Source organism: Dendrobates tinctorius, unplaced genomic scaffold (assembly GCF_039654945.1).
Source record: "Dendrobates tinctorius isolate UK_male_01 unplaced genomic scaffold, ASM3965494v1 ptg000119l, whole genome shotgun sequence".
In the NCBI taxonomy this organism is placed as follows: Eukaryota; Metazoa; Chordata; class Amphibia; order Anura; family Dendrobatidae; genus Dendrobates; species Dendrobates tinctorius.
The window spans coordinates 3,304,352-3,322,968 of NW_027361787.1; the positions used below are offsets into that span (position 1 = coordinate 3,304,352).

The following is an 18,617-nucleotide window of genomic DNA, read 5'->3' on the forward strand; positions in this document are numbered from 1 at the left end:
TCTCACCATAACCCTAACAAGCTAATTGAGTTGTGAAATCTTGGTCAAAATTATCTCAGTGCACAAATCTCCAAGGGTGCGCATACTTTTGCATCGCCCCTTTTTCTTTTTTGCAATTATGAAATTGTAAAATATGTCTCTCTATATATATATATTTTATAATTATTATTTTTGCCTAAAATACAAAGGCCATGTGTCATCTTAGAGGTTCGGCCTTTTACAGATCATTTCATCTTCATCTTACTACTGCTCACAATAACAGTCATTTTGACCCGGGGCACCCACACTTTTACATGCCACTGTCAATGCTTCATCCCGCTGGTGCTCAATATTTAATAGGGTCTTACTATTAAACTTAATGAAAAGTTCGGTGAATTTCTTTGAGCTGTTATTACTAGAGATGAGCGAATATCGTCGGAGAAGTTGTTATTGGCTAATATCAGTTACCGAATAGCTGCATCGGGACCCCGGATCCCTGGAGCGTTCCCGATAATCAGCTGCATGTGTCGCCCTCCATGCAGGTGCTGTGACTATCACACAGCGCGACACACGCAGCTGATTATCGGGAGCGCTCCAGCACACTGAGTCCTGCACACACTGAGGCCCCTGATCATGTGACCCCTGACTCCTCCCCTCCTGGGACCTCATCACAGGTCCTGTGCACAGAGCAGTCATATATGTGGCGGACACTCCTGGATCTTCTGCTTTCTGGGCCGGTTCCTCCTGTGAGTCTTATTAACCCTTTCGCTCCCTGTATTCTCCTTTCTGACAGGACAATATCTGAATTCGGACAGTGTGACAGGAATATAAGCAATGTGGAAGGAAAAAATGACAATTCTACTTTTTTCCTAACAAAAATGTGACTTTAGCCCCAAAATTGGCAGCGTAACAAATCCTTATTTTCCCCACTGTAGTTTGTAGACTCCATATACAGATCCCTTAAGTGCGAAAAGAGCTGAATTCCCCACTTAAGTTATTGCATTTTGGAAATTGCCCCCACTGGGAATTTATCTCCAGGTAAAGGCACAATTGTGTCTCCATGGGGGTTGTGCTCACAGCCCAACATCGTGTGGCCTCCAAAGAAATGCCACCCCGCACCATTACTGACCACTGCCAAACCGGTCATGCTGAAGGATGTTGCAGGCAGCAGATCGCTCTCCACGACGTCTCCAGACTCTGTCACGGCTGTCACATGTGCTCAGTATGAACCTGCTTCCATCTGTGAAGAGCACAGGGCGCCAGTGGTGAATTTCCCAATCTTGGTGTTCTGTGCCAAATGCCAAGCGTCCTGTACGGTGTTGGGCTGTGAGTACAACCCCCATCTGTGGACGTCGGTCCCTCAGACCATCCTCATGGAGTCGGTTTCTAACCGTTTGTGCAGACACATGCACATTTGTGGCCTGCTGAAGATCATTTTGCAGGGCTCTGGCAGTGCTCCTCCTGTTCCTCCTTGCACAAAGGCAGAGGTAGAGGTCCTGCTGCTGGGTTGTTGCCCTCATACGGCCCCCTCCACATCTCCTGGTGTACTGGCCTGTCTCCTGGTAGTGCCTCCAGCCTCTGAAAACTATGCTGACAGACACAGCAAACTTTCTTGTCACAGCTCGCATTGATGTGCCATACTGGATGAGCTGCACTACCTGAGCCACTTGTGTGGGTTATAGAGTCCGTCTCATGCTACCACGAGTATGAAAGCACAACCAACATTCAAAAGTGACCAAAACATCAGCCAGAAAGCATTGGTACAGAGATGTGGTCTGTGTTCCCCACCTGCAGAACCACTCCTTTATTGAGGGTGTCTTGATAATTGCCAATAATTTCCATCTGTTGTCTATTCCATTTGCACAACAGCATGTGAAATTGATTGTCGATCAGTGTTGCTTCCTAAGTGGACAGTTTGATTTCACAGAAGTTTGATTTACTTGGAGTTATATTCTGTTGTTTAAGTGTTCCCTTTATTTTTTTGAACCGTGTATATAGATAGATTTTTTTTTCTTTACGTTGGAGGGTCCAATTCCAGCTATTGCTGTGTGATCTGTGATTTCTATCTACTCCACTGTGTACAGGATAATAGAGTATAATAAAGTAGTTATGGACGTGACGTAACTAACATTGTGCAGTGACTCCGCTTTCCATATAGTGATGGATATTTCTTGTTGCTGAAACTGTAATTTTTTTTCACTTTAACCCTTTTTTAAACCCCTCTGATCAGTGCGATCACACAACATACAAGCCTCTGATGGCTCCGGTGATGCCCTGTACTACTGTAGTGCCGTGTATCATCACTGCCTGTCAGTGTAATACTAACGGCCCCATACACATGAGATCAGAGTTGGCTGAGCGGTCATTTGGCAGACGGCGATCTCTCCCGACTCCCCCATACACACAAATATTCCAGCTTTCCTGTGGTCTGTATGAGAGAGTCGCCTCCAGACTCCTCTAGAGGAGGATTATCTACAGGAAGAACAGACGGATTATCCTCTGAAATTCAGGATGTCAGATCCTTCTCTGCCTGACATCTGTCGGGAGGCCCCCAAATACATTATATGGTCGGCCAAACCCCCCGAAATCAGTGCTTTCATGGAACTTTAGTCTAATGTGTATGGGGGCATTATAAGGTAACTTATTGGATGCTGCCTCTGGCCCTGTGTCAAATATAGCGTGGCACAACCACAAGGTGCACAAGTAGGTTACCCAGACCAGAGTGAATAATAAAATAACTTGGCACTCAACTGAATGATCCTTTGCAAATTAATTTTAAACATTTTAATATCGGCTTTTTCTGGAGTTTTTCTTGTAATATAGGAAAGACTAAGGCCAGAAATAAACCCCATAAATCACTGTACATGGAGACTTTGGGGTCAGATCATTTCTGTCCGTTGTGTTTGTGGAAGCAAAAAATCTTTTCTAAAAGTCTCAGACTTCTGTGTGTGACTCAGAGCTGAGATCTAACGTGAGAGAAGATTCCAGTGCGGGGAAGACGGGAAACCTTCATATAGACGGCCGGTGGGGATGGAGGCAGTGACCGACTCTGGCCAAATCTGTCTCTAGAGCCGCAGTAGAAGATGAAGATGTCGTCCTCATCATGAAGGAGTTATTTCTCATGTCGCGTGTAATGAATATCTCCTGCAGTATTGCTAATGCCGATTCCAGTGTTGGTAATGAGACGAGAATTAGCGTTATGGAAGATGAGTCTATGAGGAACGTGTTCAGCTGCCGACTCCGAGGAGGAAACTGCTTGTTGTCTGTGGCCTAAATATATAGGTTTTATTAGTAGATGTCAGGGGAGAAAACTAAACCCTGTAAGATAATAAATCTCCTCCTATGTTTCCCTTATTATCTCCAGTAATTGTATTATTACACAGGATTCTTATGATGTTACATCGGATCATCTTCTTCTCATTCAGGTCTCTACAATATCGGATCCTCTCAGTGAAGATCTTCTACAGAAGAGAATTTTCCTGATTTCCCCATCAAGGATGGATATGGACAGAGACAAGATGGCGGAGAGGATGTTACACCTCACCCTAGAGATCCTCTTCCGTCTCACTGGAGAGGTGAGAGATTCTGATGACGTCACATTACATCATTCTTATCTATGGGAATAACAGATGGACAGAACTGGAGAGGTGAGGACTCTGGAAATGTCTGTAGTGAGATTTATTAATGTGTCTCTCCATAACCAGGATTACACAGTGGTGAAGAAGACCTCTAGTGATCGCTGTCAGGACCCTGTGTCTGAGGGATGGGGAAGACCCCTGAGCCCGATCACGGGGCCTCCACCTCACCCCCTGATCCATGAGGACATCAATGACCAGAAGATCCTAGAACTCATCTACAAGATGACTGAGCTGCTGACTGGAGAGGTGACACTGCTGGGAATGCTGGGACATTATACAGTAACACTATGAAGGGATCGGGGGGATGACGGTATCATTGTATGTGTCAGGTTCCTATAAGGTGTCAGGATGTCGCTGTCTATTTCTCCATGGAGGAGTGGGAGTATTTAGAAGGACACAGAGATCTGTACAAGAACGTCATAATGGAGGTTCCCCAGCCCCTCACATCACCAGGTAATAGACAGGACTAAATACACACGGCCTATAATTATCTGTATGTAGAGAATGAATTCAGTCCCTGTATGTGTTTCCTCCAGATCTATCCAGTAAGAGGACAACACCAGAGAGATGTCCCCGTCCTCTTCTTCCACAGGACTGTAACCAAGAAGATCCCAGTGTTCCTCAGCATCATCAGGTAGATGACAGATATTTCTTGTTGCTGAAACTGTGATATTTTTTCCACTTTAAACCTTTTTTAAACCCCTCTGATCAGTGCGATCATACAACATACAAGCCTCTGATGGCTCCGGTGATGCCCTGTACTACTGTAGTGCCGTGTATCATCACTGCCTGTCAGTGTAGTTGGGTCGCCCTCCCAGGGCTGGCGGGGTACTCAGTACCGGGCCCGATGAGCTTCAATGGGAGATGTCACGGCAGCTGGGACCTGGCCCGTAGCCCTGGGCGCGCATTGTAAAGAGGGAATGTGTTCAGTGTGCTTCTGATAGTTACAGTTTATGAATGAATGATTCGTGACTAGTATTGAGCATTCCGATACTGCAAATATCGGGTATCGGCCGATATTTGCTGTATCGGAATTCCGATACCGAGTACCGATATTTTTTCAATATCGGATACCGGAATTGGAAGTCCCCATAATGCAATGAGCCACTGTTGTGGCTGTGATTGGCTGCTGAAATGATGTCATCATGATGCGCGGTCTGTGCGCATCATGATGCGCGGTCTGTGCGGGCCTCTCGGGGGTCTGTACGGGCCTCTCGGGGGTCTGTACGGGCCTGATGGGGTCCGTGCGCGCCTGCCGGGGGTCTGTACGTGCCTCTCGGGGGACTGTACGGGCCTGCCTGGGGACTGTACGGGCCTGCCTGGGGACTGTACGGGCCTGCCTGGGGACTGTACGGGCCTGCCTGGGGACTGTACGGGCCTGCCTGGGGACTGTACGGGCCTGCCTGGGGACTGTACGGGGCTGCCGGGGGTCTGTACCGGCTGCCGGGGATCTGTACCGGCTGCCGGGGGTCTGTGTAGACTGCCGGTGGTCTGTGCGGGCCTCCCAGGGGTTGTGTGTGTGTGTGTGTGCAGGCATTGTCCGATGGGACTACAAGTCAACAATGACAGTGATTGACACATTAGCCAATGATGGGACAGTAGTAGTCCCATCATCCGGCTAATGTGTTGAATGTAAAAAAAAAAAAAAAACATACTACATATATACTACATTCATACAATATACATATATACTACATATATACTACATTCATACGACATACATACATACTACATACATGCTACATATATACTACATTCATACAACATACATATATACTACATACATGCTACATACATGCTACATTCATACAACATACATATATACTACATACATGCTACATACATACTACATTCATACAACATACATACTACATACATACATATATACTACATTCATACAACATACATACTACATATATACTGCATTCATACAACATACATATATACTACATACATATATACTACATTCATACAACATACATACTACATTCATACAACATACATATATACTACATTCATACAACATACATATATACTACATACATATATACTACATTCATACAACATTCATTCATACAACATACATACATACTACATATATACTACATTCATACAACATACATACATACATACTACATACTTACTACATACAATACATTCATACAATACATACATGCTACATTTATACAACATACATACTACATATATACTACATTCATACAACATACATACTACATACATATATACTACATTCATACAACATACATACATACTACATACTTACAGCATACATACTACATACAACATACATACATACAATACAGTCATACATTCATACAATACATACATACTACATATATACAACATACATACTACATATATACTACATTCATACAACATACATACTGCATACATATATACTACATTCGTACAACATACATACATACTACATACTTACTACATACATACAATACATTCATACAATACATACATACTACATATATACTACATTCATACAACATACATACATACTACATACATGCTACAGACATACAACATAAATACTGCATACATACTACATACAATACATTCATACAATACATGCATACTACATGTATACTACATTCATACAACATACATACATACTACATACATACAACATGATACAGACATACAACATACTACATACATACTACATACAATACATTCATACATACTACATATATACTACATTCATACAACATACATACATACTACATACATACAACATGCTACAGACATACAACATACATACTTCATACAATACATTCATACAATACATACATATAGACATACAGTACATATAACATAGAGTACTTACTTACCATTACTTGTCACATTGTTCCCCAAAGCCAGTGTCATCTATGGAAAAAATTAGAAAAGAACAAACAAGCGATATACTCCCTGATCCGCAGAAATCCACGAGTGAGTGTCCCACGCCGATTTCCCGTGGAGAACAGCAGCATCAGCTGATGTGACCGCTCTCTAGGGGCTTCAATAATCCAATGACGGGAGGTAGGTATCCTTCCGCACTGTATTCCTCCGCCACTGTAAAAAAAATAGTCCCTAGTCTCACTTTTGGCATTGCTGTGTGAGAAAGTTCCCACGCAGCTTTTGCCATAAAGTGAGACTAGGGACTATTTTTTTTTGCAGTGGCGGAGGAATACAGTGCGGACGGTACCTACCTCCCGTCATTGGATTCCTGGAGCCCCCTGGAGAGCGGTCGCATCAGCTGATGCTGCTGTTCTCCACAGGAAATCGGCGTGGGACCCTCGTGGATTTCTGCGGATCAGGGAGTATATCGCTTGTTTGTTATTTTCTAATTTTTTCCATAGATGACACTGGCTTCGGGGAACAAAGTGACAAGTGATGGTGAGTATGTACTCTATGTTATATGTACTGTATGTCTATATGTATGTATTGTATGAATGTATTGTATGTAGTATGTATGTCTGTAGCATGTTGTATGTATGTATGTTGTATGAATGTAGTATGTATGTATGTATGTTGTATGAATGTAGTATGTATGTATGTATGTTGTATGTATGTCTGTAGCATGTTGTATGTATGTTGTATGAATGTAGTATGTATGTATTGTATGAATGTATGAATGTATTGTATGTAGTATGTATGTTGTATGTATGTAGTATGTACTATGTATGTATGTTGTATGAATGTAGTATATATGTAGTATGTATGTTGTATGTATGTAGTATGTATGTATGTAGTATGTATGTATGTTGTATGAATGTTGTATATATGAAGTATGTATGTAGTATGTATCTATGTTGTATGAATGTAGTATATATGAAGTATGTAGTATGTATGTATGTTGTATGAATGTTGTATATATGTATGTATGTTGTATGAATGTAGTATATATGAAGTATGTATGTAGTATACTGTATATGTTGTGTGAATGTAGTATATATGAAGTATGTATGTAGTATGTATGTATGTTGTATGAATGCAGTATACGGTATATGAAGTATGCATGTAGTATGTATGTAGTATGTATAAATGTTGTATATATGTAGTATGTATGTTGTATGAATGTAGTATATATGAAGTATGTATGTAGTATGTATGTTGTATGAATGTTGTATATATGTAGTATGCATGTAGTATGTCTGTATGGTGTATTAATGTAGTATATATGAAGTATGCATGTAGTATGTATGTATGTTGTATTAATGTAGTATATATGAAGTATGTATGTATGTATGTTGTATGTATGTAGTATGTATGTTGTATGAATGTTGTATATATGTAGTATGCATGTAGTATGTCTGTATGTTGTATTAATGTAGTATATGTGAAGTATGCATGTAGTATGTAGTATGTATGTATGTTGTATTAATGTAGTATATATGAAGTATGTATGTATGTTGTATGTCTGTAGTATGTCTGTAGTATGTCTGTAGTATGTCTGTAGTATGTCTGTAGTATGTATGTTTTTTATTTTTTACCTTCAACACATTAGCCGGATGATGGGACTACTACTGTCCCATCATTGGCTAATGTGTCAATCACTGTCATTGTAGCAGTCATAGCCCGATGGGACTTGTAGTCCCATCGGACGATGCCTGCACATACTCACAACCCCCGGCAGGCCCGCACAGACCCCCGGCAGGCCCGTACAGACCCCCGGCAGGCTCGTACAGACCCCCTGCAGGCTCGTACAGACCCCCGGCAGGCCCGTACAGACCCCCGAGAGGCCCGCACAGACCGCCGGAAGGCCCGCACAGACCCCCATCAGACCCGTACAGACCCCCGAGAGGCCCGCACAGACCGCCGGAAGGCCCACACAGACCCCCATCAGACCCGTACAGACCCCCGAGAGGCCCGCACAGACCCCCATCAGGCCCGTACAGACCCCTAAGAGGCCCATACAGACCCCGCCCGCACACACAGACACGCACAGTGTCCGCCCACGCACCGCCCACACTCTTCCCCCCTCCCGAACTGGATGTACAAGGAACAAGGAAAGAAAGGGGCTTTTTTAATTCCGATATTTCTGTCCCATTGACTTGAATGGGACTTCCGGTATCGGAATCGGCGATACCGATACTTTTTTGGGTATCGGGCCGATCCAATCCGATCCAATATTTCTGTATATCGGATGGTATCGCTCAACACTATTCGTGACGCCACCTGTGGTGTTCGGCAATGAAGATGTTAAGCCGACGCTGCAGACAGATCCTCTGGGACAGATGGTGTGGTGCAGCAATGATGTAATAGCCCTCCACAGGCAGGGCTGTAGTCCAAGGGCAGTGTAGGTGAAGTGACACGTAGATGGTGCAGTGTCAGGCGCGAGGGATGTAGCAATGCTGAGCAGGTGGACGCAGGAATAAGTGGAGGACACCAGGGAATGTAGTTCCAAAGCTTTACTCACAGTCTGTTGTGGTACAAGGGCCTGCATCCGTGCTGTCCTCTGGGTCAGGAGCTCAGCCAACTTCCAGACAAGATGAAGTACTCCTTTCCAACACTCCGCCAACATATGCCTTTTCTGAACGTCTCCCTTGTTGCGCCTATAGTGAAGTACTCACAGTACTGAGTTACACTGGAGTTCCTCCTGTCAGATGTTCCTATGAACTCTACTTGTACGGCAGACAGCTGTAGCCTGCTTCGGGGACTCCTTACTACCTAGTCCCGGCTCACTCACGATGCAAGTCTTGGGTAGGAATAAAGTGGTGACAACTACTATTCCGCCGGTGTCTGCTGCAGGACCATTAGTATCCATACAACCTCGGGGACCGGACCCCGGCCTTGCGCTGTGAACTTGGGAAGGCTTCTCCTCTAACCCTAATCCTTAGTCCTCCTCTCCTTACGTTCCGTACAATCCTTTCCTTCTCATGGAGAGTCAGGCTTTCTATAATGTCTCCTTCCTGTGCCAGCGGACCCAGGTCACTGAGGTCGGCTGCAGCACTTCCTTCCATCCATCCCACTCCGGGGATCTTCTCTCCTCCTCTGACTCTGTCAGACTGACCAAATCCTAAACTCTTCCCGCTCTTTTGAGTGCAAACTAAACTCCACCCGCCTCCCAGCACGTTTCGTGTTCCAAGCAGGGAGCCACCAAAGGGTGCTTTGCTACACTACTTTGTGGTGTGGGGGTGCCGGTGTTGGAGTGTGGTCAGGTGTCTCCACCTTACCTGGATAGTGGGGTACCACACCTCAGGAGAAGGTGCAGTACCTCTGTGGCGACTGAACCCTCAGGGTCGCCACATAATACTAACGGCCCCATACACATGAGATCAGAGTTGGCTGAACAGTCATTTGGCAGACAGCGATCTCCCCGACTCCCCCATACACACAAATATTCCAGCTTTCCTGTGGTCTGTATGAGAGAGTCGCCTCCAGACTCCTCTAGAGGAGGATTATCTACAGGAAGAACAGACGGATTATCCTCTGAAATTCAGGATGTCAGATCCTTCTCTGCCCTGACATCATCTGTCGGGAGGCCCCCAGATACATTATATGGTCGACCAATCCCCCCGAAATCAGTGCTTTCATGGAACTTTAGCCTAATGTGTATGGGGGTGTTATAAGGTAACTTATTGGACGCTGCCTCTGGCCCGGCCTAATAGACCTTCATACATTGCAGCCCAGACCCCATTATTAGGCATGTAAGTATCGCAGTAACTAGGCCGCCCCATACTATCGAGTACTTGGAGGCGGGGGGCATTCAGCCAAACTCTGTCAAACCTTCTTAGATGTCCTGTTTGCTTTTCAGGGTTTTTGTTGCAGCCCCTCCTGTGCCGTCCCTGCGGTGTACATCTATGTTCTGGGGCAAAAAAGAGTTAATTTCTTTTTAATAAATGTTTAACATGTCAAAAATTATAAAATGTGTCTCCTGCTTTTTTGTTATTTTTTTCTTCTTACAAGAATTGTTGGAGCCAATTTTCTTTAGAAACATTTTAATATCGGCTTTTTCTGTAGTTTTTCTTGTAATATAGGAAAGCCTAAGGCCAGAAATAAACCCCATAAATCACTGTACATGGAGACTTTGGGATCAGATCATTTCTGTCCGTTGTGTTTGTGGAAACAAAAAATCTTTTCTAAAAGCCTCAAACTTCTGTGTGTGACTCAGAGCTGAGATCTAACGTGATGGAAGATTCCAGTGCGGGGAAGACGGGAAACCTTCATATAGACGGCCGGTGGGGATGGAGGCAGTGACCGACTCTGGCCAAATCTGTCTCTAGAGCCGTAGTAGAAGATGAAGATGTCGTCCTCATCATGAAGGAGTTATTTCTCATGTCGCGTGTAATGAATATCTCCTGCAGTATTGCTAATGCCGATTCCAGTGTCGGTAATGAGACGAGAATTAGCGTTATGGAAGATGAGTCTATGAGGAACGTGTTCAGCTGCCGACTCCGAGGAGGAAACTGCTTGTTGTCTGTGGCCTAAATATATAGGTTTTATTAGTAGATAAAATAATAATAATAATCTTTATATAGCGCCAAAATATTCTGCAGCGCTTTACAGTTTAACAGTTTCAAAACACAAGTCATAAGTAACAACGTTAACAATACAATAATTAAAGTAAAATCAGCCGCCCCTGCTGGTGAGAGCTTACAATCTACAATGAGGTGGGGGAGATACAAAGTACAGGTGTGTATTTACAATGATGTATTTACAATGATGGTCCAGCCATCTTGAGAAGGTGGGGGACAGAGATAGTGAATGGGCTACATATTCACACTTGCACATAAAATGACTTTGATTAGTGAACGTGATAGGCTGCTCTGAATAGATGTGTTTTGAGAGAGGGCCTAAAACTGTGCAAATTGTGGATAGTCCTAATTTCTTGGGGTAGAGCATTCCAGAGTATTGGCGCAGCGCTGGAGAATTCTTGGAGTCGGGAGTGGGAGGCGCGGATTAGTGCAGAGGTTAGTCGAAAGTCTTTTGCAGAGCGCAGCGGTCGGCTAGCCCGATAGACGGAAATGAGGGAGGAGATGTAGGGGGGTGCCGCACTGTGGAGAGCTTTGTGGGTGAGAACAAGTACTTTGAATTGGACCCTATAATGAATGGGCAGCCAATGTAAGGACTGGCGAAGAGCGGACGCATCCGAGTACCGATTAGCCAGATAGATGACCCTGGCTGCTGCATTAAGTATGGACTGGAGAGGGGAAAGTCGAGTAGCGGGGAGGCCAATTAATAGGGCATTGCAGTAGTCCAGGCGGGAATGGATCAGAGTGACAATGAGGGTTTTTTTTGTTTCCCTGGTGAGAAAAGGGCGGATTCTAGAGATGTTCTTTAGGTGTAAGTGGCAAGAGCGGGCAAGAGATTGTATATGGGATGTGAAGGAGAGGTTGGTGTCAAACATAACACCCAGACAGTGCGCCTGCTGCCGGGGTGTTATTATGGTGCCACCCACGGAGAGGGAAATGACAGATTTAGGGAGGTTAGTAGATGGCGGGAGCAGAAGAAGTTCAGGTTTTGAGAGGTTAAGTTTCAGATAGAGAGCGGACATGATGTTGGAGACTGCGGACAGTCTGTCACTGGCATTCTGTTGTACAGCGGGGGTAAGGTCAGGGGATGACGTATATAGTTGTGTATCATCAGCATAAAGATGGTACTGAAAGCCAAATCTGCTGATGGTCTGTCCAATTGGGGCCGTGTAGAGAGAGAAGAGAAGGGGGCCAAGGACTGAGCCCTGAGGTACCCCGACAGCGAGAGGAAGAGGAGATAACGTGGAGCCAGCAAACAAAACACTGAAGGAGCGGTCAGAGAGATAGGAAGAGAACCAGGAGAGAGAGATTTCCTTAATGCCTAGTGACTGGAGCCTATGGAGTAGGAAACGGTGGTCAACAGTGTCGAAAGCTGCAGAAAGGTCAAGAAGAATGAGCAGAGAGTGTTCACCGTTACATTTTGCTGTCAGAAAGTCATTGGTCACTTTGATGAGTGCAGTTTCAGTCGAATGTAGGGGTCGGAAGCCAGACTGTGAAGGGTCTAGGAGGGAGTGAGGGGAGAGGTAACGGGTAAGGCAGCAGTAGACTAGGCGCTCCAAGAGTTTAGAGATGAAGGGGAGATTGGAGACTGGTCTGTAGTTGTTTGTGCATCATGGGTCGAGAGCAGGTTTCTTTAATAATGGAAGAATGATAGAGTGTTTGAAGGAGGATGGGAAAATGCCTGAGGAGAGGGAGAGATTAAAGATTGTAGTTAGGTGAGTTGTGATGACTGGAGAGAGAGACTGGAGGAGTTGTGAGGGAATGGGGTCGGTAGTGCATGTAGTTGGGCTAGAAGAAGAGAGGAGTCTGGAGACTTCTTCTTCTGTGATGGGATCAAATGTGGAAAGTGAGCCAGGGGAAATGCAATTAGGGATGGGAGTCACAGCACTTGGTGGTTGGGAGCGGATGTCCTGACGGATATTATCTATTTTCTCTATAAAATGGGAGGCCAGGTCATCAGCACAAATGTCTGTGATAGGGGCTTGTGCTTTTGGCCAGAGGAGGGAGTGAAAAGTGTCAAAAAGTTTCTTGGGGTTGTTGGCTAGTGAGGAGATCAGGGTGGTGAAGTAGGTCTGTTTGGCGAGGTGAAGGGCAGCGTTATAGGTTCTTAACATAAATTTGAAGTGGATGAAGTCTTCTGGTGTGCGGGTTTTTCTCCGTCAGCGTTCAGCACTCCTAGAGCATCGCTGGAGAAATTGAGTTTGCGATGTGAGCCAGGGCTGTTTTACTCTGTGTTTGGAGGTTTTGAGGGTGAGGGGCGCTACCTGGTCAAGGGTGGTTGTAAGAGTGTGTTGTAGTGATGAACAGCCAGATTAGGACAGGAAAAAGAGGAGATTGGGATAGGGAAGATTGTAGGGAGTCTGAAAGTGTCTGAGGGTTAATGGCTTGTAGATTTCTGAATGTTTGATAGGTAGGAGTGTGCTGGGGTGGGCGAGGATTTGTGAGCGTGAAGGAGAGAATATTGTGGTCAGAGAGGGGAAGTGGTGAGTTATTTAGGTAGGAGATTGAGCAAAGCCGGACAAAGACCAGGTCAAGGGTGTTACCGTCTTTGTGTGTCTCAGAGGTTGAGCGCTGTGAGAGGCCGAGAGAGGTGGTTAGTGATAGAAGCTGGGATGCAGATGTGGAAGTAGGGCTGTTAATGGGGATGTTGAAGTCTCCCAGGATAAGAGTTGGTAGTTCTGAGGACATGAAGTGCGGCAGACAGGCTGAAAAGTGGTCAAGGACGTGTGTTATGAATGAGTCACCGGAGGAGGAGAAAACAAAAATACAAGCTAAGTCCAGAAAACCGGAGAATTTGGTAACTAGCGGATTGCAGACCCCTGATCCTATTCACCACAACTAACAGTAGCCGTGGGGGGTTCCTACGGTGGTCCTAGACCCCTCGTCACAGCCGGAGAGCAAAATAAGCCTAAAGAAAGAAAGGGGAAATCTAAACTGCCCCAGAGCAGACCCCAAAGCAATAGACAGCCCCCAACATGTATTGTCAGTGAAAAACAGATGAAAATACAAACGCAGACAGAAAGACAGGCTGAGCAAATGATGGGGCCCAACTAACTAGATAGGAAAGGACAGAAAAGATGCTGGCTGCAATCTGCAAAAAACCTACCAAAAATGTCCCAACAGTCTGATAGGAAAAAAGGCCCTGAAGTCACTAGACTTCAAAAACTCTATATCAGCACTCAGGTATATTCTGAAAACAGAGCAAATAGATCAACTGATCAGAGACAAAAATGGAATTCAGCCAGTCCCAGCAAGGGCTGGCTGAACGCAAACACTAAGTAAACCAGACAAAATTTCATGGAATAATAGCAGGGCAAAAACTTAGCTTTTAGTAGACAGGAACTAAACTGGATGCCAGAACTCAGAGCAGAAAGGATCACCAGCAACCCTGCAGGGCGTTGGCTGCCTTATATTCACTCAGAGATTCTGGATGTCCAATCACACTCCACCTGTTCAGATGACAGGTTCTTCCCATCCAACTCAATTTCACTACTTCCCTTCACCAGCAGAGGGAGTTCATCAGACATCACAGGTGAAGGGGAAAATGAACTCACAACAGTACCTCCCCCTTGAGGAGGGATCACCGAACCCTCATCCACGCCACCAGGGCGATCAGGATGGGCCCGATGAAAAGCACGAACCAATCTTTCGGCATGAATATCGGATGCAGGGACCCAAGAATTATCCTCCTGGCCATAACCCTTCCACTTAACCAAATACTGGAGTCTCCGTCTAGCCAGACGAGAATCCAGTATCTTCTCAACCTCATATTCCACATTACCTTCAACCAATACAGGGTCAGGAGGTGCCACCACAGGAACTAATGGCTCAACAAACCTCTTCAACAGAGACTTATGAAACACGTTATGGATCTTGAATGTAACAGGAAGAGCCAAACGAAAAGAGACCGGATTAAGAATCTCCAAGATCTTGTAAGGTCCAATAAATCTAGGTTTAAACTTTGGAGAAGCCACCTTCATAGAGATATTCTTTGATGACAACCAAACCATATCACCCACCTTAAACCGGGGACCAATGGTCCTATGCCGGTTGGAAAACCGCTGGGCCTTTTCCTGGGAGAGAGACAACTTATCCACCACTTGGTCCCAGATCTGGTGCATTCTCTCCACCACAGTGTCAACACCTGGGCAGGCAGAAGACTCCACCTGCCCTGAAGAGAATCGAGGATGAAACCCAAAGTTACAAAAAAAAGGTGACATCAAAGTGGCAGAACTAGCTCTATTATTTAAAGCAAATTTGGCCAAGGGCAAAAATGAAACCCAATCATCCTGATCAGCAGAAATAAAACATCTCAAATAAGGCTCCAAAGTCTGGTTTGTTCTCTCCGTCTGCCCATTGGTATGAGGATGAAACGCAGAGGAGAAGGACAACTGAATACCCAGCTTGGAACAGAAAGTCCTCCAAAATCTAGAAACAAACTGAACTCCTCTGTCAGACACAATGTTCTCAGGAATCCCATGCAAGCGAACCACCTGTTGCAAAAACAAGGGCACCAACTCTGAGGAAGATGGCAACTTAGGGAGTGGTACAAGATGGACCATCTTAGAGAATCTATCAAAAATCACCCAAATAAGTCATTCTCTGAGAGACAGGCATATCAGAGGAAAAATCCACTTAAATATGGGTCCATGGCCTCCTGGGCACCGGCAAAGGCATCAACAACCCACTAGAGTGAGAACAAAGTTTAGACCGGGAGCAAGTCCCACAGGACTGCACAAAATTCCTGACATCACGAGACAAGGCGGGCCACCAAAAAGACTGACTCACCAAATCTCTAGTACCAAAAATACCTGGATGACCAGCCAATGCAGAGCAATGAATTTCAGACATTACTCTCTTCCTCCACTGGTCTGGAACATACAATTTTCCAATGGGACAACGCTCAGGTTTGTCCTCCTGAAACTCTTCCAGAGCACGTCTCAAATCGGGCGAGATGGCAGAAAGAACTACCCCCTCACCTAAGATGGTAGCAGGCTTAGTCACAACAGGAGAATCAGCAAGGAAACTCCTAGAGAGGGCGTCTGCCTTGACATTCTTAGTGCCCGGAAGAAAAGAGACCACAAAATCAAAACGTGTGAAAAACAAGGCCCACCTAGCCTGTCTAGGATTCAAGTGTTTGGCCGATTCAAGGTAAATCAAATTCTTGTGGTCAGTAAGGACCACGACTTGATGTCTAGCTCCCTCCAACCAATGTCTCCACTCCTCAAATGCCCATTTCATGGCCAACAGTTCCCGATTCCCCACATCATAGTTACGTTCGGATGGGGAGAAAATATCATTCATGAAGCACTGGAAGACAGAAGGGGCATTAGTGAGCCCAAAAGGCATCACCAGGTACTCAAAATGTCCCTCCGGAGTATTAAACGCCATCTTCCATTCATCCCCATGCTTAATGCGAATAAGATTATACGCCCCCTTGAGGTCAAGCTTGGTAAACCAGCTGCACCTTTAACTCTGGAGAATAGATCAGAAATCAGGGGTAACGGAAACTGATATTTAACAGTAATCTTGTTGAGGGAACGATAGTCAATACAAGGCCTTAATGAACCATCTTTCTTGGCCACGAAAAAAACCCAGCACCTAAGGGTGAAGAGGATGGCCTAATATGACCCTTCTCCAATGACTCCTTAATATAGGATCGCATAGACTCGTGCTCTGGTACAGATAAATTGAAAAGACGACCCTTGGGAAATTTACACCCAGGGCTCAGCTCAATTGCACAGTCATAACTCCTATGAGGAGGCAAAGACGCAGACTCATTCTCACTAAATACATCATAAAAATCAGCCAAATAGTCAGGAACATCATGCGACTGGGGAGAGGTGGAGAAAACAGGAGCGTCACTAAGGGCACACCGACAACCCCAACTCACCACAGACACAGATTTCCAATCCAAAACTGGATTATGGATTTGCAACCAGGGAAAACCCAGAACAATGGTATCATGCAAATTATGCAACACCAATAAGCTGCAATTTTCTTGATGGTCTTGGGCGACCCGCATTACCCCCTGGGTCCAATACTGAGGTTTATTCTTCGCCAAAGGAGTAGCATCAATACCCCTCAAAGGGATAGGCGTCCGCAGAGGTGTCATAGGAAACCCACAACGTTTAGCAAAATCCTAGTCCATCAGGTTCAGAGCCGCTCCCGAATCCACAAAAGCCTTAGCGGAAAATGTGGACAGGGAGCAGATCAAAGTAACTGCCAGAAGAAACTTAGGTTGAACACCACCCACAGCAAATGTGTGTGCAAAACGTTTCTCTCGTTTAGGGCAGACAGAAATAATATGAGAGGCATCTCCACAGAAAAAACACAGCTTATTACGCCTTCTGAACTCCTGACGTTGCGCCCGAGACAAAACTCCATCACATTGCATAGGTTCAGACATTTGTTCAGCAGGTGGCAACACCTCTCGTGTAGTTTTGCGTTCACGTAAACGCCGATCAACCTATATGGCTAATGACATAGAATCATCAAGACCAGAGGGAACAGGAAATCCCACCATAGTATCTTTTACGGTTTCTGACAAACCCTTCCGAAAGAGAGCCGCCAAGGCACCATCATTCCAGGTAGTAAGGACCGCCCACTTTCGGAATTTTTGACAGTACAACTCTGCAGAATCCTGACCCTGGCACAATGCCAACAGGGCCTTTTCAGCTTGATCAATAGCATTAGGTTCATCATACAACAAAAATGCGTCAACATTAGCCAGAATAGGATCATCAGGTGTCAAAGAAAACGCCCAATCCTGGGGATCGCCGCGCAGCAAAGAGATGACAATTTTAACCTGCTGCGCAGAGCTCCCCGATGAGTTAGGCTTCAAGGCAAGAAATAATTTACAATTATTCTTAAAATTCAAAAATTTAGACCGATCCCCAAAAAACACATCAGGAGTAGGGATCTTTGGTTCATCAGCATGTGAATGAGCAAGATAGGCGGAAATTCCCCGCACTTCAGCAGCGAGCTGCTCCACACAATCAGACAATTGCTTAATCACCATTAAGAAAAAAATCCCTCTACGGCCTCAGAGAAATAGAGGAAAAAATCTACACAAAAAAAAAATTCTGACACTTTTTTTTTTTTTTTAAACAATTTTTTCCTGCTATTGAGTACCCTAGAATCTGCGGTATGGCTGGTGATTCTGTTATGAATGAGTCACCGGAGGAGGAGAAAACAAAAATACAAGCTAAGTCCAGAAAACCTGAGAAGTTGGTAACTAGCGGATTGCAGACCCCTGATCCTATTCACCACAACTAACAGTAGCCGTGGGGGGTTCCTACGGTGGTCCTAGACCCCTCGTCACAGCCGGAGAGCTAAATAAGCCTAAAGAAAGAAAGAGGAAATCTAAACTGCCCCAGAGCAGACCCCAAAACAATAGACAGCCCCCAACATGTATTGTCGGTGAAAAACAGATGAAAATACAAACGCAGACAGAAAGACAGGCTGAGCAAACGATGGGGCCCAACTAACTAGATGGGAAAGGACAGAA

General features: G+C 44.9%; 1 protein-coding gene across 1 annotated transcript in view; it reads left to right on the forward strand.

The window, feature by feature from the left end:
• Positions 1-3,937: 3,937 nt before the first annotated feature.
• LOC141101557 (uncharacterized) overlaps positions 3,938-18,617 on the forward strand; it is a 28,417-nt gene continuing 13,737 nt past the window's right edge. The window contains exons 1-2 of the mRNA XM_073590678.1: positions 3,938-4,070; positions 4,154-4,251. Coding sequence (XP_073446779.1) covers positions 3,938-4,070; positions 4,154-4,251 — 231 coding nt within the window. The remainder of the gene's footprint in view (positions 4,071-4,153; positions 4,252-18,617) is intronic.